The sequence below is a fragment of the Symphalangus syndactylus genome, chromosome 1, assembly GCF_028878055.3.
Source record: "Symphalangus syndactylus isolate Jambi chromosome 1, NHGRI_mSymSyn1-v2.1_pri, whole genome shotgun sequence".
In the NCBI taxonomy this organism is placed as follows: domain Eukaryota; kingdom Metazoa; phylum Chordata; class Mammalia; order Primates; family Hylobatidae; genus Symphalangus; species Symphalangus syndactylus.
Window position 1 is genome coordinate 65,339,220 of NC_072423.2, and position 24,052 is coordinate 65,363,271.

The window sequence follows — 24,052 nt, forward strand, 5'->3', positions numbered from 1 at the left end:
TGGAGATGGGATTTCACCATGTTGCCCAGGCTGGTCTTGAACTCCTGGGCTCAAGTGATCCACCCACCTCGGCCTCCCTAAGTGCTGGGATTACAGGTGTGAGCCACTGTGCCTGGCTAAAATGACTTTTAAGGAAAATTATTTTAAACCTGTTTCTCTATTTCATGGTAGGAGAAAATAAAGGGCAGAGGCTATTGGTCCTTCTTCCTATCACTGGGGTGTGATCCCTTTTGGAAAGACTGAATTAGGACAGTTCCTCTCTACACTCCAACAATATATTGAAATTTAATGTATAATAGGAGAACTATCTGGGGGATTAAAAAATTAATTAGTCTTGGCTGGGCATGGTGCCTCACACCTGTCATTCCAGGACTTTGAGAGGCCGAGGTGAGTGGATCAACTGAGGTTGGGAGTTCGAGACCAGCCTGGCCAACATGGTGAAACTCGGTCTCTATTAAAAAAACAAAAATTGGCCGGGCGCGGTGGCTCACACTTGTAATCCCAGCACTTTGGGAGGCCGAGGCGGGCGGATCACGAGGTCAGGAGATCGAGACCACGGTGAAACCCCGTCTCTACTAAAAATACAAAAAATTAGCCGGGCGTGGTGGCGGGTGCCTGTAGTCCCAGCTACTCGGAGAGGCTGAGGCAGGAGAATGGCGTGAACCCGGGAGGCGGAGCTTGCAGTGAGCCGAGATTGTGCCACTGCACTCCAGCCTGGGCAACAGAGCGAGACTCTGTCTCAAAAAAAATAAAAATAAAAAAAATAAAAAAAATAAAAAATAAAAAAACAAAAATTAACCAGGCATGGTGGTGGGCACCTGTAATCCCAGCTACTCTGGAGGCTGAGGCAGGAGAACTGCTTGAACCTGGGAGGTGGAGGTTGCAGTGAGCTGAGTTCGCACCATTGCACTCCAGCCTGGGTGACAGAGTGAGACTCTGCCTCAAAAAAAAATTAATTAAAAAAATAATTATTCTTTCCATTCATTCTCTTAGCAATCCCATTCTTTGTCAGAGCAACCCAGCAGCTACTTGGGTAGCCCACAGGCTCCCCTTGTAGTTTGGAGGCAAAAGAACTCTGGCAGCTCTGTTATCTCACCCCTACCTCAACTGCCCAATGAATGGCTGGAGCTGGCATGGAGAAGATACCAAGAAAGCAAAAGCTCAAAGTAATCTCTAGTGATAGAACACACTGAGTTAGTTCTCATAAGGCAGTGACTGCTGAAGACAAGAAGATTCAAGGACCTGAGCTTCCTGCTTGCAAGGAACAAACCAATGCTTGAAGACAAGAGTGCAAAGTCAGAGAACTTACCTACTTCATGACAGAATAAAATGCACTGGGTTGAAAAATAAATGTTAGTTTTATGTAAGACATTTTTGGTGTTTTTTACTTAAACATGTTTATTTAAAAATATCCCGTGTGTTCGGTATTTTTAAATGAGGGATCCATTGCTTAATGGCTAATTTTTATTATTTTTATGAAGCTCACATTTCTTTTCTTTGATAGTATATTTAGCATACAGTTTATGGGTCATAGAAAATATTTTTCAATATTAGAGATTGGAGTAAAAACTATAAATCCCTGGATATATCCAATGTTGAGATGGGTAGTCTCAACACATTCACTGCTACTATGGAGTTATTTAAAGTAACAGTGCCATCATCCCATTTCATACAGAAGACTGTGAAAACTGATTTAAAACAAAAACCCAGTTGCTGGAGGAGCAAGAGAGTAATTAACAGTGATGCAGATCATCAGACTAAAACATGACAAAAAGTCCATCCAAGAGGACAATAAATTTCCAGGTCTCAGGGTGAAATTAATCACATGAAGGCACAAAGGAAATCCAGGATATTGATGATGGCCTCAGATAACATCAACATTTTCTTTTTGAAAAATTATATAGGACAGATAATTTTGTATCTGCATGATACCTAAGAACCACCTAATCAAATTTATATAGGATACTATTCACAAGCCTTTAGTCTTATAATAATTGTAAATATATGGAACTTCTGGAAGATACAGAATTATGTTAGTTTTTTTTTTTTTTTTGAGACAGAGTCTCGCTCTGTCCCCCAGGCTGGAGTGCAGTGGCACAATCTCCGCTCACTGCAACCTCCGCCTCCTGGGTTTAAGTGATTCTCCTGCCTCAGCCTCCTGAGTAGCTGGGATTATAGGCGTGTGCCAGCACACTCGGTTAATTTTTTGTATTTTTAGTAGAGACGGGGTTTCACTGTGTTAGCCATGATGGTCTCAATCTCCTGACCTTGTGATCCACTCGCCTGGGCCTCCCAAAGTGCTGGAATTACAGGTGTGAGCCACCGCACCCAGCCAGATTTTTGAACTCTTACATAAAGCATTATGTTAGATTTTGAATTCTTATGAATATGGTCTTAAGCCGTGACATATTTTGTTACAAGGTCCTACCCTCTGGGGAACTAAGAACATGAGAGTGTATCAGACAGCAGGCAAGAGACTCACCCCAGTATCCAGCTGTATCCAGTGAACCTCATTGCTAGAGCTAATGCGGGACTGTTGGGTCTGCAGAGTGTATGGGAAGGAGCTGACCTGGAGCACCAGGAGGTTGAAAGCTTCCAGAACTTCTCTGCAATTAATGATTCTATCAGCTAGCCCATGACTGGGTTCGCCATGTGACAAAGAGCCTGAAATGACGCTGCAGAAAAATTGAAAGTCATATTAATACCTCGTTTAACCAAGTAGATATAGAATCAGACACTAACATGGAGATACTGTTTTAGTTTTTATTTTTCTATCTCTTTTCAATTGGGAGCAGAGAAGAAACAACTAAAATTTGACACAGAAGGGAAAAAAATTTACATTCCTTCTTTTCAGACAGATTTCAGGAATGTGTATTTTTTTTCCTTTTCAGTTTATTCCCAATATACCTCAAAGTGCAAACTCAGTCATTTAGGCCAGTGATATCTAAATCTGCAGTTGGGCCGGGCATGGTGGCTCACGTCTGTAATCCCAGCACTTTGGGAGGCCAAGGCAGATGGACCACCTGAGGTCAGGAGTTCAAGACCAGCCTAGCCAACATGGTGAAACCCCGTCTCTATTAAAACAAAAAAATACAAAAAAAATTAGCTGGGTGTGGTGGTGTGTGCCTGTAATCCTAGCTACTCAGGAGGCTAAGGCAGGAGAATTGCTTGAACCAGGAAGAGGAGGTGGCAGTGAGCAGAAATCACGCCACTGTGCTCCAGCCTGGGAACACAGTGAGACTGTTTCAAAAAAAAAAAAAAAAAAAAAAAAAAACCCAAAAGCAACATAAAAAAAAATTAAATTCAGAGAAGTTCCACCAACATGTATCCTCAGAAATATCACCCAAAACTTTCAAAGGTGAGGTGTACGGGGTCAATGAGCTATTCCTGCTCATAGAAGACTACCACGACCTGAACAGGTGTGGGCAAAATTTCTTTTCCTGCTCTCTCTCTCTCCCTTCCTTCCTTTCTTTGAAATCTAACAAGTTCTACAAGATCTTATTTACCTATGTATGGCTCTAGGTTTCAGATTGCGGAGTATTATCAAACACTTTCTGGCTTCTGAAAAAGAGCTTTGCAATTCTGACATTTCCCTACCACAAACCAAAAACTTCCAGATTCCTAACCTCAGCATCTCTTGGAGAAAAGAACATCCATAAATGCTTGATGATGTCTGAAATTTCTCTCCCCACTACATGGTGAGGACAAACCATGATATGTAATACACGATGACTATTTGCCACCCCCCACCCCTGCCGATTTGCTTTTTAATCCATAGAAGCAAAGATGCTCCCTACCAGATAATTAGTAGAATTTGATCTGGGAGCAAATATGGCTCCATATTTGACTCCTTTTTTTTTTTGAGATGGAGTCTCTCTCTGTGTCACCCAGGCTGGACTGCAGTGGCATAATCTCCACTCACTGCAACCTCTGCCTCCTGGGTCCAAGTGATTCTCCTGCTTCAGCCTCCTGAGTAGCTGGGATCACAGGCATGTGCCACCACGCCCAGCTAATTTTTTTGTATTTTTGGTAAAGACGGGGTTTCACCATGTTGGCCAGGCTGGTCTTGAACTCTTGACTCCAAGTAATCCACCCACCTTGGCTTCTCAAAGTGCTGGGATTACAGGTGTGAGCCACCGCACCCTGCCAACTTCTCTTTCATTAATAAGTTCATCCAGGCCAGGCACAGTGGCTCAAACCTGTAATCCCAGCATTTTGGGAGGCCAAGGCGGGTGGATCACGACGTCAGGAGTTCAAAGTCAGCCTGGCCAAGATGGTGAAACCCTATCTCTACTAAAAATACAAAAATTAGCCAGATGTGTGGTAGGCATTTGTAATCCCAGCTACTCGGGAGGCTGAGGCACAGAATTGCTTGAACCCAGGAGGTGGAGGTTGCAGTGAGCTGAGATCGCATCACTGCACTCCAGCCTGGGTGACAGAGCGAGACTCTATCTCAAAAATAAGTTCATCCAGTAAATATGATATTATCTTGTTTAAACTGGGAAACTGGGGAAGGTTTCAGGTCATGAAAGTGGCATCTCTACTGCTTTTAAAGGCAAGAGGGAAGACACAAGGGCAAGGAAGAGGAGAAATAGTGGGAGAGGAAGGAAAAGAAGCAAGGCCAAATGGAAAAGTGGGGTGGAGGCAGAGAGAGAAGCACATCTCCCTTCCAGGAGCTCATTCATCTTGACCTCCTTATTGCTGTCCTTTCTCTGATGAAGCTGAGTTCCACAAAGCTGTTAAAATTTTTTCAGGAATCTCTAAATTCATCCAGAGTGTAGTGACATGGTTTGGCTCTGTTTCCCCACCCAAATCTCATCTTGTAGCTCCCATAATTCCCATGTGTTGTGGGAGGGACCCGGTGGGAGATGATTGAATTATGGGGATGGGTCTTTCCCATGCTGGTCTTGTGATAGCGAAAGTCTCATGAGATCTGATAGAATTATAAGGGGGAGTTTCCCTGAATAAACTGGCTGGAGAAATTTGCATAAGTAACAAGGAGCCGAATGTTAATCCCCAGGACAATGGGGGAAAACGTCTCCAGGGCATGTCAGAGGTCTTCATGGCAGCCCCCTCCCATCCACAGAGGCCTAGGAGGAAAAAGTGGTTTTGTGGGCCAGGAGGGAAAAGTGGTTTTGTGGGGTGGGCCCTGTGCTGTGTGCAGCCTAGGGACTTGGAGCCCTGTGTCCCAGCTGCTCCAGCCATGACTAAAAGGGTCCAATGTACAGCTTGGGCTGTTGCTTCAGAGGGTGGAAGCCCCAAGCCTTGGCAGCTTCCACATGGTGTTGAGCCTGTGGGTGCACAGAAGTCAAGAACTGAGGTTTGGGAGCCTCTGCCTAGATTTCAGAAGATGTATGGAAATGGCTGGAAGCCCAGGCAAAAGTTTGCTGCAGGGGTGGGGCCCTCATGGAGAACCTCTGCTAGGGCAGTGTGGAAGGGAAATGTAGGGTCAGACCCACCACACAGAGTTCCTACTGGGGCCTGTAGCCTCTTTGTTTTAGCCAATTTCTCCCATTTGTAATGGCTGTATTTATCCAATGCCTGTACCCCCATTGTATCTAGGAAGTAACTAACTTGCTTTTGATTTTACAGGCTCATAGGCAGAAGGGACTTGCCTTGTCTGAGATGAGACTTTGGACTTGGATTTTTGGGTTAATGCTGAAAAGAGTTGAGACTTTGGGAGACTGTTGAGAAGGCATAATTGGTTTTGAAATGTGAAGATAGGAGATTTGGGAGGGGCCAGGGGCGGAAAGATATGGTTTGGCTCTGTATCCCTACCCAAATCTCATCTTGTAGCTCCCATTAATTCCCACGTGTTGTGGGAGGGACCCAGTGGGAGATGACTGAATTAAGGGGGCGGGTCTTTCCCGTGCTGTTCTTGTGTCAGTAAGTCTCATGAGATCTGATGATATTATCAGAGGTTTCTGCTTTTACATCTTCCTCATTCTCTCTTTGCCTGCCGCCATCCATGTAAGATGTGACTTGCTCCTCCTTGCCTTATGCCATGATTGTGAGGCTTCCCCAGCTATGAGGAGCTATGAGTCCAACGAAACCTCTTTCTTTTGTAAATTTTCCCAGTCTCGGGTATGTCCTTATCAGCAGCATGAAAATGGACTAATAAATGTAGTTAACATAAGACCAACATGAAATAGATGAGAAAAGTCGAGGGAGCAAGAAAAGGGTAGGAAAAAGTTACCAGTAAGAAGATGGCAAACATTAGGGTCCCTGGGCTTTGGAATCACCTTTAACACATTTTCTTTTCTTTCTTTTTTTTTTTTTTTTTGAGACAAAGTCTCACTCTGTCACCCAGACAGGAGTGCAGTGGTGTGATCTTGGCTCACTGCAACCTCCAGCGCCTGAGTTCAAACAATTCTCCTGCCTCAGCCTCCCAGGTAGCTGGGATTACAGGCATGCACTACCAGGCCCAGCTAATTTTTGTACTTTTAGTAGAGATGGGGTTTCACCATGTTGGCCAGGCTGGTCTCTAACTCCTGACCTCAAGTGATCCACCCGCCTCAGCCTCCCAAAGTGTTGGGATTACAGGTGTGAGCCACCGTGCCCGGCCATCTTTAACACATTTCATTAGGTAACAATTATTCCTGTAGAAGGGATACTCCATTTGCTCACTCTGAACCAATCACCTCGTTAGTTCCACATGGGAGTTGTCATGAACTAGCACAAACAGTGTGTACGGGTTCTGTTTCACTCTCCTCATAAAAACTTCAAACTTGGTTTGAATCTCATTGTCTAGACGAACAACATATTTTTCTGCTCTCTGATGGGCTGTCCCATTTTCCTCCAGACCCAAGTCTACAAGGACACCTGCCAAGAAGAAAAAAGTTCATCTTTTAACACACTTTTACACATACACACACACACAGGAGATAGACTTGAGTTCACTGTCAGCTGACACTGGGTACCAACTGTATGAAGAGATTTACAGAGCAGATATTTTTTCTTTTTTATGTTCCCCATCACAGTATGAGGAGAAAATATCAGATATCCTTTTCTTTGTAACACTGACGCTCACCTCCCATCCCTGACACAAATACAGGGAACATTCTGGTACATGAGATAAAAGCAGCTGAGTGTATGAGACCTTTGCTTCATTAAATTCTATTTGTATATAACATGCTGCTGCTAATGGCTTCAACAGGCCACCTGGAAAAAAATTAAGCTTTGGGCTACAGCTCTTGACCAAATTAATATAAGCCTTCTTTACCCTAAATTCGGCAACAAACCATATACAAGAAAAAAAACCAATATAATGTTCAAAGATACCACGTTAGACTGTGAGCTTTTTATGGTAGTGTTTTACTCATTTTTATACAGTGACCATCTTGCATAGTATTTAGAGCACTGGCAGACCTCAATGAATGTCGGATTTATGTACCAACTTAATAAACTGAACTGACTTAGTCATGATTGCTATATTCTCAAAATGTTAGAAACTATGAAACTTTAATACTGTATCATTATCTCTGTCTATAATAAAATTACTTCTACACACATCTAAAGTAGTTCTAGGCACATAAAACTGTTGTTGAGATAACTGATTAAAAGAAGAAATCTTCCTTTAAATGAAGAGACTTTTATGAATTATATTGACTTAATTTTATCTGTCTTTTCTTTTAATATAAATGCAGCTCAATGAACAATTACATGCAATTAGCATCTAGAATCTGTAATACTAACAGGCCTAAATGGTATAACAGAAAAAAAAGTTTTACCATATGAAAAATTCTTTATACCAGAAAAGGCGGAGAGAAAGGTAATTTTGCTTTCAAACACTGTTCATTAGGAGCCTTTACTCACCGATTGTTTTCAATTCCCACCCAAATGTAGTCAAATTTTGTTGTGAATATTTCCAAAAGCAATCAATCAAACATTTAATTTGGCAGGTACTGTGATTTTTTTGAAAGTGGATTGTGGCCGGGTGTGATGGCTCATGCCTGTAATCCCAGCACTTTGGGAAGCTAAGACAGGCAGATCACTTGAGGCCAGGAGTTCCAGACCAGCCTGGGCAACATAGTGAGACCTTATCTCTATAAAAAATACCAACATTAGCCGGGTGTGGTGGCGCACACCTGTAGTCCCAGCTACTCAGAAGGCTGAGGAGGAGAATCGCTTCAACCCAGGACGCCGAGGTTGCAGTGTGCCGAGATCACACCACTGCACTCCAGCCTGGGCAATACAGTGAGACTGTTAAAAAAAAAAAAAAAAGAAACAAAAGACAGGAAAAAACTCATTCAACCTTCGATAGCTATTTATTGATCATCTACTATGTGCCATGCCACTTACTGTGCTAGGTCTGGGGATACAGAGGGGAACAAGACTAAGATCTAAATCTCATGGAGTTTATGATGGAGAAGACAGAAAATTCTGATGAGTGCCATGATGGAGACGAGGTACTATGAGGTAGGTAGAGGAAGCTGGTAGAGGCATTAGAGAAAAGACCTACTTAACCTCTAAAGTGTCTGTTTCCTTATCTGTAAAATAGGGAGTGCAGTACCAGTTGCAAATTAGTCTGTATTTCCTGTTTATCCTTAGGAAATAAGCAGCGTGAGTTAAGGCATCCTAAAAAGATCATAAATAACTCATAAAGAGGATAAAATATACTGTATTGATAATTCAGAGTTTGCTGCCTTTCAAAACAAATGAAATAAAGACTGATTGTGACTTTTTGGCTAAGGTCCAGTGTAAAGATGACTGTATATCTTTGACAGGTCAATTCCATACATTCCCTTACTGGAAAAACAAAGTTCCAGAAATCTAAGAGGTTGTTTTCTTGGATATAACATGGTATATTAATCCATAACTATACAGGAAGCTGGCTCTGTCTTCAGCAGGCACATCAGAGCTACTTGATTGTTTTATTTGTAGCTGGGCATTTTTAGTAGATCATCCCTACTTTTAAATTGTGTTATACACTTGCTTTTATTTTTAAGTTTGTTTTTTTTCCTCATAATGAAAGTGATAGATACTTATTTTGGAAAAACTGGAAAGTATAGACATACATTTAAAAATAAAAATGTATCCATAATTCTTTAATTCACTGCTTCCATTTTTGTGCTTTCTTTCCTGTTTTTTTTTCTATGCATATTGTGCAGTCTGACTCACATTTTGTAATTGTATATCCTGAGATATATATATATATATATATATATATATATATTTGGCTTATAACTACAAAGAAAGAAACAAAACAAGTAAGAACAAAACTATCATTGTTTACTAATAATATGTCTGTCTAGAAAACACAAAATAATCTATGGATGAATCAATAAGAATTTAGTTGATAGATTCAAAATCAATTGACAAAGATCAGTTGCATTTCTGTACACAAGCAGTAGTTAGGAAGTATACTTTAAAAAAAATTAACAGTAAGTTCAAAAAATATTATGTATCTAGGAATAAATCTTACAAAAGGTATGTAAGATCTTTATGGAGAAAATGATGAAACTATTAATTACGTTAAAAATGACCTAAATAGGGGCGGGGCGCAGTGGCTCACGCTTGTAATCCCAGCACTTTGGGAGGCCGAGGCGGGCGGATCACGAGGTCAGGAGATCGAGACCACGGTGAAACCCTGTCTCTACTAAAAATACAAAAAAATTAGCCGGGCGTGGTGGCGGGCGCCTGTAGTCCCAGCTACTCGGAGAGGCTGAGGCACGAGAATGGCGTGAACCCGGGAGGCGGAGCTTGCAGTGAGCCGAGATTGTGCCACTGCACTCCAGCCTGGGTGACAGAGCAAGACTCCGTCTCAAAAAAAAAAAAAAAAAAAAAAAAAAAAAAAAAAAATGACCTAAATAGAGCTACATCATAAAATAAAGTTAAAATTAAATTTTCCTCAAACTTATCTAGAGAGTCAATGTAATTCCAATAAAATTACCTTTTTTAAAAAATTTAAAGAGACAAGAGTCTTGTTCTGTCACCCATGCTGAGTGTAGTCGTATGATCACATCTCACTGTGGCTTTGAGCTACTGGGCTCCAGCTATCCTCCTGCCACAGCGTCCTGAGTAGCTGGGCCTGCAGGCATGTGCTAACATGCCTGGCTAAGATTTTTTTTTTTTTTTATAGAGATGAGGGTCTCACTATGTTGCCCATGCTGGTCTCAAACCCCTGGCCTCAAGCAATCCTCCAGCTCTGGCCTCTCAAAGCACTGGGATTATAGGCATGATCCTGGCCCAACAGGTTTTTTTTATATTACTTGAAAAAATGTTTTTAAAATGTATATGGCCGAGCAAAGAACCAAAAAGAGTCAAGATAGTTCTGAAGTAGAAAACATGGGAGAGGTTTGTTTCACTGGAAATTAAGAATTTCTTTGTTAATAAGACAGTGGTTTGGGCACAGAGGTAGGAGTTAGTAATTGTGTAATTACCAGAAAAAAAGTCAAAGAAGTGAATATATTGTAGATAATGAGAACTAGGTTTCTTCCTGTCAGAGAAAGAAGTTACAAATAACTCATATTTTTAAACATAGATAGGTAGATATAGAAATAAAGAGGTATATGTGTGCATTCATGGGTTAATATACATACATATAATTTCCTAGCTCTGTCTGCTGAGTGGACTTAGGCACAATGACATCCTAGTAGCAATGGGCACACTTAACGCCCACATTTTGATTTCTAAATGCCATTCTTCAATACAAGGAATCAGGTTTCTTGGAAAAAAGGTTAATCCCAGTGTTGAGGCAGAACAATAAAAAGTAACCCTTGAATGTCTTATGGTTTCAGAAAGTAAGAAAACAGTATGTGAAAATGGATGATAATATGTTAAAAAAAAAACACAAGAGCCTGCCTGAAGGAGCCTCCAATGGCCAATGCTGGAAAATTTGAGCAAAATAATAATGATCACCACTATAGTGTTGGAAATAACCCATAGAATAAAATAAAAATGACCTGTATTTATAAACATACATAAATGAGGAGGAACAGTTTTTCCTTACAGAATTTAATTAACAAACTCCTACTAGTAAATGTAGGGAAAAAATGACAGAAAATCATCAACTTGGAAATACTACAATAAATTGCAGGCAAGATCCACTAATGGATGCAAAAATTAGTGGTTGAAAGTTTGATGAAAACAGGATATGACCATTGCTCAAAATATTTCCACAAGATTTTAAATCACTTCCAAAGAAGAAACTAGTAACTTTACAATGCAGAAACTTGGCAGACGTACCTTAATCAAGTGATCAAGATTAACATCACCAATAATAAAACATCAACCTCATGTACTCCCTGACATGATGCAATGAGGACACGTATCACTTTTTTTTTTTTTTTTTTTTTGGAGACGGAGTCTCGCTCTGTCACCCAGGCTGGAGTGCAGTGGCGCAGTCTCGGCTCACTGCAAGCTCCGCCTCCCGGGTTCACGCCATTCTCCTGTCTCAGCCTCTCCGAGTAGCTGGGACTACAGGCGCCCGCCACCACGCCCGGCTAATTTTTTGTAGTTTTAGTAGAGACGGGGTTTCACCGTGGTCTCGATCTCCTGACCTTGTGATCCGCCCGCCTCGGCCTCCCAAAGTGCTGGGATTACAAGCGTGAGCCACCGCGCCCGGCCTGACACGTATCACTTTTGTGGTTTTCTTGCCAAAAACTCAAAACCTCAATTTAATTGTGAGAAAATTCAAACATTCCCTACACAAAACAATTGATTAGTATTCACTTAAGGTCATGAAAAGCCAGGAAAGACTGAAGAAATGGTGATAGATTGGAAGAGATGAAGAGGACATAACTGAATGCAATGTGTGAACCTGGACCGGAACCTGGAACAGGAAAAACGACACGAAGAGAAAGATTGGTGAGATCTTTCATTAACAATATCATTCTGGAATTGATTTCCTGCTCTGATAATTGTATTATAGTTAGGTAAGTTGTTAACTTTAAGGGAAATTGAGTGAAGAGTTTAGCGAACTCTACGATTTTTTTAACAGCTTTAGTGATTGATATAAGCATGTATTCACATATAATTTACCTATTTATAATGTATAATTCAATGGCTTTTAGTATACATTCATGGAGTTGGACAACAGTCACCACAATTTTAAAACATTTTCATCACCTCCTAAGGAAACTCCATACATTTAACCCCTCAATTCTTCCCTCAACACCCCCATCCCTAGGCAATCACAGTCTACTTTGTGTCTCTATAGACTGGCTTATTCTAGACATTTCATGCAAGTGGAATCGTACAAGATGCAATCTTGTGTGATTGGCTTCTTTCACTTAGAATAATGTTTTCAAGTTTCATCCATGTTGTAGTATGCATCAATACTTTATTTCTCTTTATTGTTAATATTACATTGTATGGATATACCACATTTTATTTATCCACTCATCACTTGGTGGATATTTGGGTTTTTCTGCTTTTTTGCTGTTATGAATAATGTTGCTATGAACATTTGTGTACAGGTTTTTGCATGCACATATATTTTCACTTCTCTCTCATTTCATATCTTTTTTTTTTTTTTTTTTTTGAGACAGAGTCTCACTCTGTCACCCAGGCTGGAGTGCAGTGGCATGATCTCGGCTCACTGCGAGCTCCACCTCCCAGGTTCATGCCATTGTCCTGCCTCAGCCTCCTGAGTAGCTGGGACTACAGGCGCGTGCCACCAAGCCCGGCTAATTTTTTTGCATTTTTAGTAGAGACAGGGTTTCACTGTGTTAGCCAGGATGCTCTCAATCTCCTGACCTTGTGATCTGCCCGCCTCGGCCTCCCAAAGTGCTGGGATTACAGGCGTGAGCCATGGCGCCCGGCTCATTTCATATCTTGGAGTGGAATTGCTGGATCATAGAGTAACTCTATATTTAATCATTTGGACAACGACTAGACTGTTTTCTAAAGTGGCTGTACCATTTTAAATTCCTAACAGCAGTGTCCGAGTTTCCAATTTCTCCACATATTCGACAATTCTTACTACTTCTCTTTTATGGGTCATCCTAGTGGGGTGTGTAGTAGTCTCTCCTTGTGGTTTTGATACGCGTTTCTCCAATGGTTAATGAGGAACATCTTTTCATGTGTTCATTGGCCATTCATGTATCTCCTTTGGACAGATGCCTATTCAGATCCTTCATCCATATTTTAATTAAACAATTTGTCTTTTTTTTTTTTTTTTTTTTTCACGCTTAATTCACTTTATTTTTCTTGTATAAAAACCCTATGTTGTAGCCACAGCTGGAGCCTGGGTCCGCTGCACGGAGACTCTGGTGTGGGTCTTGACGAGGTGGTCAGTGAATCCCTGATAGGGAGACTTGGTAAATACAGTCTCCTTCCAGAGGTCGGGGGTCAGGTAGCTGTAGGTCTTAGAAATGGCATCAAAGGTGGCCTTGGCGAAGTTGCCCAGGGTGGCAGTGCAGCCTCGCGCTGAGGTGTAGCAGTCATCGATACCAGCCATCATGAGCAGCTTCTTAGGCACAGGTGCAGAGACGATGCCAGTGCCCCTGGGTGCAGGGATGAGGCGCACCAGCACAGAGCCGCAGCGGCCTGTCACCTTGCAAGGGACGGTGTGGGGCTTGCCGATCTTGTTCCCCCAGTAGCCTCTGCGCACAGGGACAATGGAGAGCTTGGCCAGGATGATGGCCCCACGGATGGCGGTGGCCACCTCCTTGGAGCACTTAACACCCAGACCGACGTGGCCATTGTAGTCCCCGATAGCAACAAACGCCTTGAACCTGGTGCGCTGGCCGGCACGGGTCTGCTTCTGCACTGGCATAATCTTCAAAACCTCATCCTTGAGAGAGGCCCCCAGGAAAAAGTCAATGATCTCTGATTCCTTAATGGGCAGGGAGAAGAGATAGATCTCCTCCAGAGACTTGATCTTCATGTCCTTGACCAAGCGGCCCAACTTGGTGACGGGCATCCACTCCTTATCCTCGGCCTTGCCTCCGCGAGCTCCGCGGCCTCGGCCCCGGCCCCGTCCACGGCCGCGACCCCGGCCCCGGATGCCACTGCCGAAACCTCCGCGGAAGCCACCACGGTTCCCCAACCCAGGGCCACCAGGGCCTCCGGGCCCCCCTGCTGCACCGGCGTCATCCGCCATTTGGTGTGTTTTCGTAAAAGAAGAACAATTTGTCTTTTTATTATTGAGTTGTAACAGGTCCTTGAATATTGTAGATATAGTCCTGTATCAGATAAATGATTTCCAAATAGTTTCTTCCATTCTGTGGCTTCTTTTCACTTTCTTGATGATGTCCTTTGAAGTACAAATATTTAGAATTTTGAGGATTGTCCAGTTTATGTATAAAAGTTTATGCTTTTGGTGTCATATATAAGAAATAATTATTAGTATTCCAAGGTCACAAACATTTATACCCATTTTCTTCTAAGAATTTTGTAATTGTAACTCTTACATTTAGGTCTTTGATCCATTTTGAGTTATTTTTTGTATGTGAGGTAGAGGTTAAACTTTATTCTTTTGCATGTGGATATTCAGTTGTCTCAGCATCATTCGTTGAAAAGACTATTCTTTCTCTGTTAAACTGTCTTGGCACCCTTGTCAAAATTGAATTGATTGTAAATGGGAGGTTTATTCCTGGAATCTCAATACCATCTTGTTTATCTATATGTTTATCATTTTGTCATCACCACACTGTCTTGAGTACAGTAGCTTATATAGTTTACTGTAGCTTAAAATGGGGAAGTGAGAGTCTTCCAACTTTATTCTTTTTCAATAATGTTCTGAGTATGCTGGGTCCTCAAATTTCCACATGAATTTTAGGATCAGCTTGTAAATTTCTGCAAAGAAGCCAGCTGGGATTTTGGTAGGGGATGCATTGAATCTGTAGACCAATTTGGGGGAATATGGTCATCTTAAAAATATTAATATATCTTTAATTTTATAAATATAAATGTCTTCATTTATTTAGGTCTTCTTTAATTTCGTTCAGCAATGTTTCATTATTTCAAAGCATAAGCTTTGCACTTCTTTTGTCAAATTCATTCCTATGTATTTTTTTGATATTCTTGTAATTAAAATTTTCTTAATTTCATTTTCAGATCCCTTGTACTATGTTTGCAACTTGTTTATGTCTAAAATTATTTTAAAATAAAAAAATTTTAAGGAGGTATGCGCATACCAAATATTTACTGAAGCACATACATTGCAGGTGGGAGTGTAAATATAATCACTTTGGAAAAAATTTAGCATTCTTTGGTAAAATTTAAAATGTTCATAACCTGTGCTCCAACAATTCTATTCCCAGAGAAACTCTTATATGTGTAAGAGCACTGTTTGAAGGAATCAAAAAACTAGAAACATTACAAATGTACCTCAGTAGTAGAATTGTGCTTTTTAAAAGATATGTGATGTATTTTTACAAAAGAATACTAAAAATCAGTAAAATGAATGAATTACAGCTACAAACAACAGCAGGAAAAATGTCAGGGACGTAACATTAAGCATAAAAAATAAATCACAGGAGAATACGTAGAATGTATTTCTACTTAGGTTTAAAGTATATGAAATTAAGCACATATGGTTTAGAAGTTAAGGCATTATGGTAAAACTATAAATAAAAGCAAGGGAATGATAAACACAAAATTCAGTGTAATGGTTACCTTTGAAAAGGGAGGGACATTAGCATCAAGGAGGCGCACTAGGGAGGAATAGTCTTCCGTGTTCCTTATTTTGGTGGGTAATGAGTACTCATTCCATTGTGATTTTTAAAATATCCCTTATAAATTTGATCTATTCAATAATTAAAACTTCTTAAAAAGGGGGAATGTAAATTACCTATCCATGTTTTAGAAACTATTTGAGGACAATAATAACTCTATGGCATTCCATCTGACAGATACATCATCAATGAAAAGCAACTATTTTAACTTCACATTCTATTTTGACCACTACAGAAATGGAAAGACTAGTGCAATAAATACCTGTATTCTCTTCAATTAGATGAATCAGTTGTTAAAATATTTTGCTACATTTGCTTTTTCTTTGTTACTTTTTATTTACTGTTGTGTTTTTGCTAAATAATTTGGAAATAAGTAACATGTATCACAATACTTTACCCTTAAATCCTTCAACATGCTCTTCCTAAGAGCAAAGGCATTCTCCTATATAACTACAATATCATTATTACATCTACGGAACTGAACCAACATCAGTATAATATTCTTTAATACACAGCCCATATTCGAGTTTCAGTAATTGTCCCAGAGCTGTGTTTTAATTTTTTATATTTTACTCAAGTATCCAATTAAGAATTAAGCATGGGTTTTGGGGCTGGGGAGATTAGGTTTGTTAAAGGACACAAAATTTCAGTTAGACAGGAGGAAAAGTTCAGGGAATTGATTGTACAACATGGTAATTATAGTTAATAATAATATATTTTATACTTGAAAATTGCTAAGAGAGTAGATTTTAAATGTTCTTCACCACAAACAAATAATGAGTATGTGAGGTAATGGATATGTTCATTAGTTTGATTTAGCCATTCCATAATGTTTACTTAACATGTCATGTTCTATATCAAAAATATATACAATCTTTGTCCATTAAAAAATAAATGAGTGAAGTATTATACTTGGTTGTCACGTCTCTTTATTCCCATGTTTAAAATAACCAAACAGCCTCCCTGATTTTTCTTTTTAATCTTTCATGATGTTATTTTTTAAAATTCAAGCTAATTGTTTTGTAAGATGCCACACCATCTGGATCTGTCTGGAAGCTTCCTTGTGATCAGACTCAGGTTAAACAGTTTTGGCAATTATACCTCATAGGTGACATTGTGTGCTTTTCTGCACATAATGTCAGTTTGTCCCATAACTGGAGATGCCAAATTTTGATTACTTGGTTATGGCAGTGTCTACTGCCAGATCTCTCCATTGTAGAGATACCTTTCCCTCTTTGTTAGCTTTTAATCCATGGGATGATACTTTGAGACTTTGTGAATATTTGTTCCCTGATTTTTTTTTTTTTTTTTTTTTTTTTTTTGAGATGGAGTCTCTCTCTGTCCCCAGGCTAGAGTGCAGTGGCGCGATCTCGGCTCACTGCAACCTCTGTCTGCCTCTTGGATTCAAATGATTCTTCTGCCTCGGCCTCCTAAGTAGCTGGGATTGCAGGCATGTGCCACTACGCCCAGCTAATTTTTGTATTTTTAGTAGAGATGGGGTTTCACCATATTGACCAGGATAGTCTCGATCTCTTGACCTCCTGATCTGCCCCCCTCGGCCTCTCAAAGTGCTGCGATTACAGGCGTGAGCCACCACGCCCAGCCCCCTAATGACATTTTATTCAATGACTTTAGTATCCATCTTTGTCAGAATCAATAATTACACACTGGTACGACAAAGTGGGGATTTTCTAATTCCATCATTTTTTCCTGCATTTATTAACTGGTACTCTTCTGTACAGAAGGCATTCCCCTAACCTCTCACTTCTCCTGCTCCTTTTATTTTTCAGTATTGCTCTGGACTCATGGGTTTTAAAAGATTTTTCAATAGGTTGCAATCCATTGCTATCATTCCTTGTGATGCTCAAAATTTCCAAATTTAGCCATAAATCCCCTCAAGCAGGCTGCTATGTCCTTTTGGCATGCTCCAATCAATCTTTGCACTTTCTCACTTTCTGGCACAACAAAATATTCCAGAAATGTTTCCACCTCAGAGCTGGGACAGTGGGGAATGGTGTTAAAAGCCCAAACCTAAATGCTCCATGTGCTCACAGATAGGAGTTTGAGACCAGCCTGAGCAACGTGGTGAGATCTTGTCTCTAAAAAAAATTAGCCAAGTGTGGTGGCATGTGCCTGTAGTTCCAAATACTTGGGAGGCTGAGGTGGGAGGATTACCTGAGCCTGGGAGTTTGAGGCTGGAATGGGGCATGATCATGCCACCGCACTCCAACCTGGGCAACAGAGTGAGACCCTGTCTTTAAGTGGACAGGAGGATTTTTCTTTTTTCAAATTATGACTTCACCCTTTTATCACCAATTTAAACCTAAAATGAATATTTCTTATTTTCCCATTTCACATTTGAAGTTCCCATCTTTCATTTGAGAACCCTGGTTTTCAACATTAAACTATTGCCGGGCGCGGTGGCTCACGCCTGTAATCCCAGCACTTTGGGAGGCCGAGGCGGGCAGATCACGAGGTCAGGAGATCAAGACCATCCTGGCTATCACGGTGAAACCCCATCTCTATTAAAAACACAAAAAATTAGCCAGGCGCGGTGGCACACGCCTGTAGTCCCAGCTACTCAGGAGGCTGAGGCAGGAGAATGGCGTGAACCCAGGAGGCGGAGCTTGCAGTGAGCCAAGATTGCGCCACTGCACTCCAGCCTGGGCGACAGAGTGAGACTCCATCTCAAAAAACAAACAAACAAACAAACAAAAACATTAAACTATTTACCTATCTGCTCTCTCCTATGATATACACAAAATAGTTTTAAAATTATCAGTAATACTCCCAATAACAAACATTCTAATTCAAATTCAAGATTTATTTCCAATCTTTTCCCCATAGGATATGTCACATTAACAACATACAGTAATAAAACTGTTAAAAAATTACTTGAATTAATTCTTTTTGCTGTGTGGTTAATGTTATCAATGTGATATGCAGTTAGGTGACAGAGCAAGACTCCACCTCAAAAACAAAAACAAAACAAAACAAAACAAAAAGAGCAAATAAACTTTTTCATTAGCTTCTGACTTAGCTTTCATGCTTTGTTTTTCAAAAATAAGCAGAGGCAAGGAATCTGAAAATGTCAGAAGTGCTGAGCAATGGCCAGTCTAAGAAATGTCACTTTTATTCTGTTTCCTTACTAACTTAATTTATCACAGTTCTATGGAATTAAACAAGTTTATTTTTCAAATGAATCATAAGCAAATTGTCACATCTTTCCAACTCCACAATAGAACATGGATATCAGCAGGGCGCACCTGCGGCACTGATGGTGGTACTAAGAGATCCAGGGCTGCGTCTAACTAAATACTCAATCTTACTTTTGACATGAGTGGGAATGTAGGAACACCAGTAACTCTTCTTCCTTCCTGACATTTTGCAACTCATTGAGTTCTAGAACAGAGCCAGTGGTGGTTGGGAGTCACCGTGTTCCCTAAAGGTTTAGATTAATAATAACCTTTCAGGGAACACATTAACTAATGTCTCTTACTCTTGGCCAAAGTAGATTTCTGGAACGTGGGCTTTAATGACTAAATTTGTTTTTACCAGAGGGCTACCAAATCTTAAATATTATTTCTGTGTTTGCCTTTCAAAATAGATTTGAACTTAAAATTCAAGAAAATGTTGAATATTTGTTCAGCAAATATTCATGCATAGTAAAATATTCATTTTACTTTCCGGCTGAAGAGAAAGATCATTAACAAACATGCAACTACAACACACAGTGTGTTGAGTGCCAGGGCTGGAGAACTGCAGTGTGTGCGTGAGCACCACGCACACACACACAGTGGGAGAAAAGCTGTGAAGGAGTGTGCCCTGGCAGCCAGAGGAACCAGAAGGAATCTAACGAAAGGAATGGAGGGCTCCAGTGTTGCCAAAAGCTCAGATAAGGACCGAAAAGGTCATTGGTGATACTGGCAAGGGTGCTATGAGGGTGGGAGCCAATTTGCCAGGTGTTGGGGAGTGACTGGGAGATGGAGGTGAGGATGGACAGCCCTCTTGGTTTGGCAGTTGGTAGGAGGAGGGGAGCTGGAGGGCCAGGTAGGATTAACAGTCTTGTTTTATCTTTGAGAGAGTGGGGCAGGTTGACACTGATGGAATGAGACCCCAGGGAGAAAAAAGTCGAAGCAATGAGAGAGAAAAAAGCAATAGCGTGAGGTTCCTCAAAGGTGGAAACTGTATCTGGGGTGAGGTGTGTGGGTCAGGCTGAAACAGAACAGGGCAGCTCCTCCACTGATCAGAAGGGAAGGGGACAGGTGTATACACAGGTTTCTAGATTCCCAGGCAGGAAGTTGTTTTTTTTTTCTTTTTCTTTTTTTTTGGAGATGGAGTCCCACTCTGTCACCCAGGCTGGAGTGCAGTGGTGCGATCTCAGCTCACTGCAAACTCCATCTCCTGGGTTCAACTGATTCTAGTGCCTCAGCCTCCCAAGTAGCTAGGATTACAGGTACGCACCCCCACACCCAGCTAATTTTTGTATTTTTAGTAGAGACAGGGTTTCACTATGTTGGCCTGGCTAGTCTCGAACTCCTGACCTCAGGTGATCCACCTGATTCAGCCTCCCAAAGTGCTGGGACTATAGGCATGAGCCATCACGCCTGGCCTAGAGGCAAGTTTTTATTTGAAGTTTTTTTTGTTTTTTTTCTTTGGGTGGGGTAGCATGATCATTTGCTAAGAGAGAAGGATGAGGGTTGAAGTCTGGGGTTTGAGAAGTGAAATGGAGTCCATGGTAGCCACTGTGGAGAATGGGAGAGAGAACCAACTAAAGAACCAAAAAAGGGCTATGCACAGTGGCTCACGCCTGTAATCCCAGCACTTTGGGAGGCCGAGACGGGTGGATCACCTGAGGTCAGGAGTTCGAGACCAGCCTGGCCAACATGATAAAACCCCATCTCCACTAGAAATATAAAAATTAGGCTGGGAGCGGTGGCTCACACCTGTAATTCCAGCACTTTGGGAGGCCAAGGTGGGTGGATCACCTGAGGTCAGGAGTTTGAGACCAGTGTGACCAACATGGTGAAACACCGTCTATACAAAAAAATTAGCCGAGTGTGGTGGCGCATGCCTGTAATCCCAGCTACTCAGGAGACTGAGGCAGGAGAATCGCTTGAACCTGGGAGGCAGAGGTTGCAGTGAGCCAAGTCTGCGCCATTGCACTCCAACCTGGGCAACAAAAGCGAAACTGTCTCAAAAATAAACAACAAAAAAAATTATCCAGGCGTGGTAGCACATGCCTGTAATCCCAGCTACTCGGGAGGCTGAGGCAGAAGAATCGCTTGAACCTGGGAGGTGGAGGTTGCAGTGAGCTGAGATCGTGCCATTATACTCTAGCCTGGGCTACAAGAGCGAAACTCCATCTCGAACAAAAACAAAAACAAAAACAAAACAAGAATTTAGTACGACATCAACTGCAAAGGTTTACTTTTCCCCACACAGTGAGAACATGTTAAATATGCCGCAAAGGAGAGTGTGGCCTGAAATTGGGAACATCTGAATGGGTGATTCCAGGATTAGGCAGGGTCCAGGGTATGATGAGTGGGGCGGTGGTTGTGGCTGTAGTGAAGCGGGGGGTAAATGTGCCTGAGGGTGAGAATGGAAGGTACTGAGAGCTGGGTACTGGCTGGGCCATCCGCCCAAAAAAATGTCTTTTTTTTTTTATTAATTTTGTTTTGTTTTTATTTATTGTTATCTTACAGAAGAAAGCTCTGCCACAAGAAAATCTGTTTTTAGAAACTGAGAATGCCGGCCATGCGCGGTGGCTCACTCCTGTAATACCAGCACTTTGGGAGGCCGAGGTGGGCAGATCCCCTTGAGGTCAGGAGTTCAAGACCAGCCTGGCCAACATGGTGAAACCCTGCCTCTACTAAAAGTACAAAAATTAGCTGGGCATGGTGGTGGGCGCCTGTAATCCAAGCTACTCGGAAGGCTGGGGCAGGAGAATCACTTGAACCCGAAGGGCAGAGGTTGCAGTGAGCCGAGATTGTGCCACTGCACTCCAGCCCAGGCCACAAGAGTGAAACTGTCTCAAAAAAAAAATAGAAAAGAAAAGAAAAAGAAAGAAAACGAGAAAAGAAAGTGGGAATGCCTTCCTCTCTCTCTTCACTTCCCCCACAATGTCTACTGCTTCCTTAAAACTGCCTTATGTCCATTTGAATAGAGTAATCTATATATCAGCAGACAAATACGTCTCTCTGGCTTTTTTTATAATCATGCATGTGTTAAAGTATCAGATTTGTGTCATTCCCCTGACAGGATAACACTTCCTTGCCTGGATACCTCCAGACCCACTCCCATTTGCTGGGGCTCCCACCAACACCAAACAGGGAGGTGAAAAACGGACGGTCACTTCCTGTACGTCTCTCTCCCACATTGAACTGAAATGGGTTTGCATTTGGATTGCACCAGTATGCTAGTATTCTCATTCACAGAATATGGGGTCCTCCGAATTAGAAAAATTATGCTACAACTTCAGATTTCTAAAAAAATGACACTAAAACAAAAGGATTTCCTATAGTATAAACATGCTCCTTCTCCACTGATCACTCCAGCAGTTACAAGCCTACGTTAGGCAAACTTAAAAGATGTTAAATCCACTTCATTTCTTTTTTTTTAACCTTCAAATTCTTTCTATGATATTTTGTTTTGTTTTTCTTTTTCCTCCTCCCTCCCCTCTTTGCTTCATTTCTTCATCAGAATGTGAGCTGAGGTTTCAAATGCTTCACTTTGGTGCTGGATCTGCAACAACGTGATGGCTTCTATTTTCATCCTTTTACTTTCAGCCATGCAGGCACTGCCAAGGATGTGCCCTTTCTGCATACTCTGGCAGCTCTTCCCTGCCTGGGTGCTTTTCCTGGCAGGCTCTGCTGGAATGCTTTCCTTAGTAAAGGAGGCAAATGGAACCAGGACACAGAGACCTTGGACACTGTTTCTCCTTCTGCCTATCTCTTCTCCTTCTAGCCCTCCATTGAAACATTAATTGAGCACCTGCTGGTGCCAGGCCTAAGAGAGGCATGAAACGAGGTACTAGGCATGCAACAATAAAAAAAAAAAAAACTGTCCTTGGGCCGGGCGCGGTGGCTCACACCTGTAATCTCGGCACTTTGGGAGGCCGAGACGGGCGGATCACCTGAGGTCGGAAGTTCAAGACCAGCCTGACCAACATGGAGAAACACCGTCTCTACTAAAAATACAAAAAAATTAGCTGGGCATGGTGGTGCATGCCTGTAATCCCAGCTACTCTGGAGGCTGAGGCAGGAGAATCGCTTGAACCCGGGAGGTGGAGGTTGTGGTGAGCCAAGATCGCACCACTGCACTCCAGCCCGGGCAACAAGAGCAAAACTCGGTCTCAAAAAAAAAAAAAAAAAACAAAAAAAACTGTCCTTGCTCTCAAGGTACTACCCTCTGTGACCTCAGGCAAACTAGGCTCTTCTCAATTTACATGACGACATATGAGGAAACTAAGTCAGATGATTTCTTAAAAACTTTCTGTTTTAATAGCTATGATTTTAAAGAGTTATTTTAATGGATAATCTCCTGCTATTTATTCTACCCGGAACAATTTCTCCATACATTTTAACATGCTTTTAGTCCTCTCTCTTCTATCAATTGGTATGTGTTCCAAGAATATGAAGGTATTTAAATATCAAAATAAATACTTTTTTTGTAATTATGATGTGACTATACATTCATTAAGAATGATGCTCACAAAAGATGTTCATGACATGGAAAAAGGTACACACTGTAATGCCAAGTGAAAAAAAACAGAGGCAGGGAAGAGAGGTGGAACACTAGGTATTAAGTTATTTGTTAATGCCAACATTTTAACAGTGGTTACCCTTGAATGGTAGGATTATAAATGTTTAAATGTTCATACTTTATTTTTTTAAAGTAAGGCATACCATAATCATGTTTTTACAACAAAATAAAGGTATGTTTAAATATACAGAAGTGATTGTTTTTGCAGCAAAAATTTCAGTATGTATGCCAAAGCCAGATGTGAATAATTCTAAAAATATGCTTTGCTTTGAGTGTGCCAAATCTGTCTATTACATTGATTTTTTTTTCTGGATTCTAAGCTTATATAATTGGTCAAATTCTGGTACCTTTTTGAGAGGTGATAATCTTAAAATACTTTAGAAAAATCTGAGGGCATTGAGAAGAGAAAGAAAAAAAACTGTACAATTTATTCATCTGTCAAAAATGCAAGGCATTATTTAGGAGCTTGCATCTATTAGGAAAGGTGAAAGTGCAGGTCACTGAGAGGTTATTTCAGGAAAAGGCTCTGCAGATGATTTCGTCACTTCAAACAGGTGTCATGATGTGTTTGCTCAAGCACAATTTGGGATATCAGATCACAAACTCGGGGAGGCCACAAATGCCAACTGGTACAAGTAAAATACCTAAAAGACAAGGCCCTTCCT

General features: G+C 41.2%; 2 protein-coding genes across 6 annotated transcripts in view; both read right to left on the bottom strand.

Annotated features, from left to right (window-relative positions):
* Positions 1–24,052, bottom strand: part of GREB1L (GREB1 like retinoic acid receptor coactivator) — a 305,634-nt gene that overhangs the window by 45,528 nt on the left and 236,054 nt on the right. For all 4 annotated transcript variants that reach the window (XM_055236525.2, XM_055236517.2, XM_055236511.2 and 1 more), the window contains 2 exons: positions 6,642–6,822; positions 2,483–2,675 (listed from right to left, as the gene is read on the bottom strand). In XM_055236525.2, coding sequence (XP_055092500.2) covers positions 2,483–2,675; positions 6,642–6,822 — 374 coding nt within the window. The remainder of the gene's footprint in view (positions 1–2,482; positions 2,676–6,641; positions 6,823–24,052) is intronic.
* Positions 13,096–14,067, bottom strand: LOC134736850 (small ribosomal subunit protein uS5). 2 transcript variants are annotated; one of them, XM_063640772.1, is made up of 2 exons: positions 13,966–14,064; positions 13,096–13,890 (listed from the first exon to the last, which is right to left on the bottom strand). In XM_063640772.1, exons 1-2 carry the CDS (start codon positions 14,045–14,047, stop codon positions 13,166–13,168), a joined length of 807 nt encoding a protein of 268 aa, XP_063496842.1. In that variant the 5' UTR covers positions 14,048–14,064; the 3' UTR covers positions 13,096–13,165. The 2 variants fall into 2 exon arrangements, with proteins under 2 accessions (XP_063496842.1, XP_063496840.1); XM_063640770.1 differs by having other exon boundaries at positions 13,096–14,067.

Excerpts from the sequence above, each read along its gene's own strand:
- LOC134736850 (XM_063640770.1), bottom strand. The coding sequence starts at position 14,047 with ATGGCGGATGACGCCGGTGCAGCAGGGGGGCCCGGAGGCCCTGGTGGC.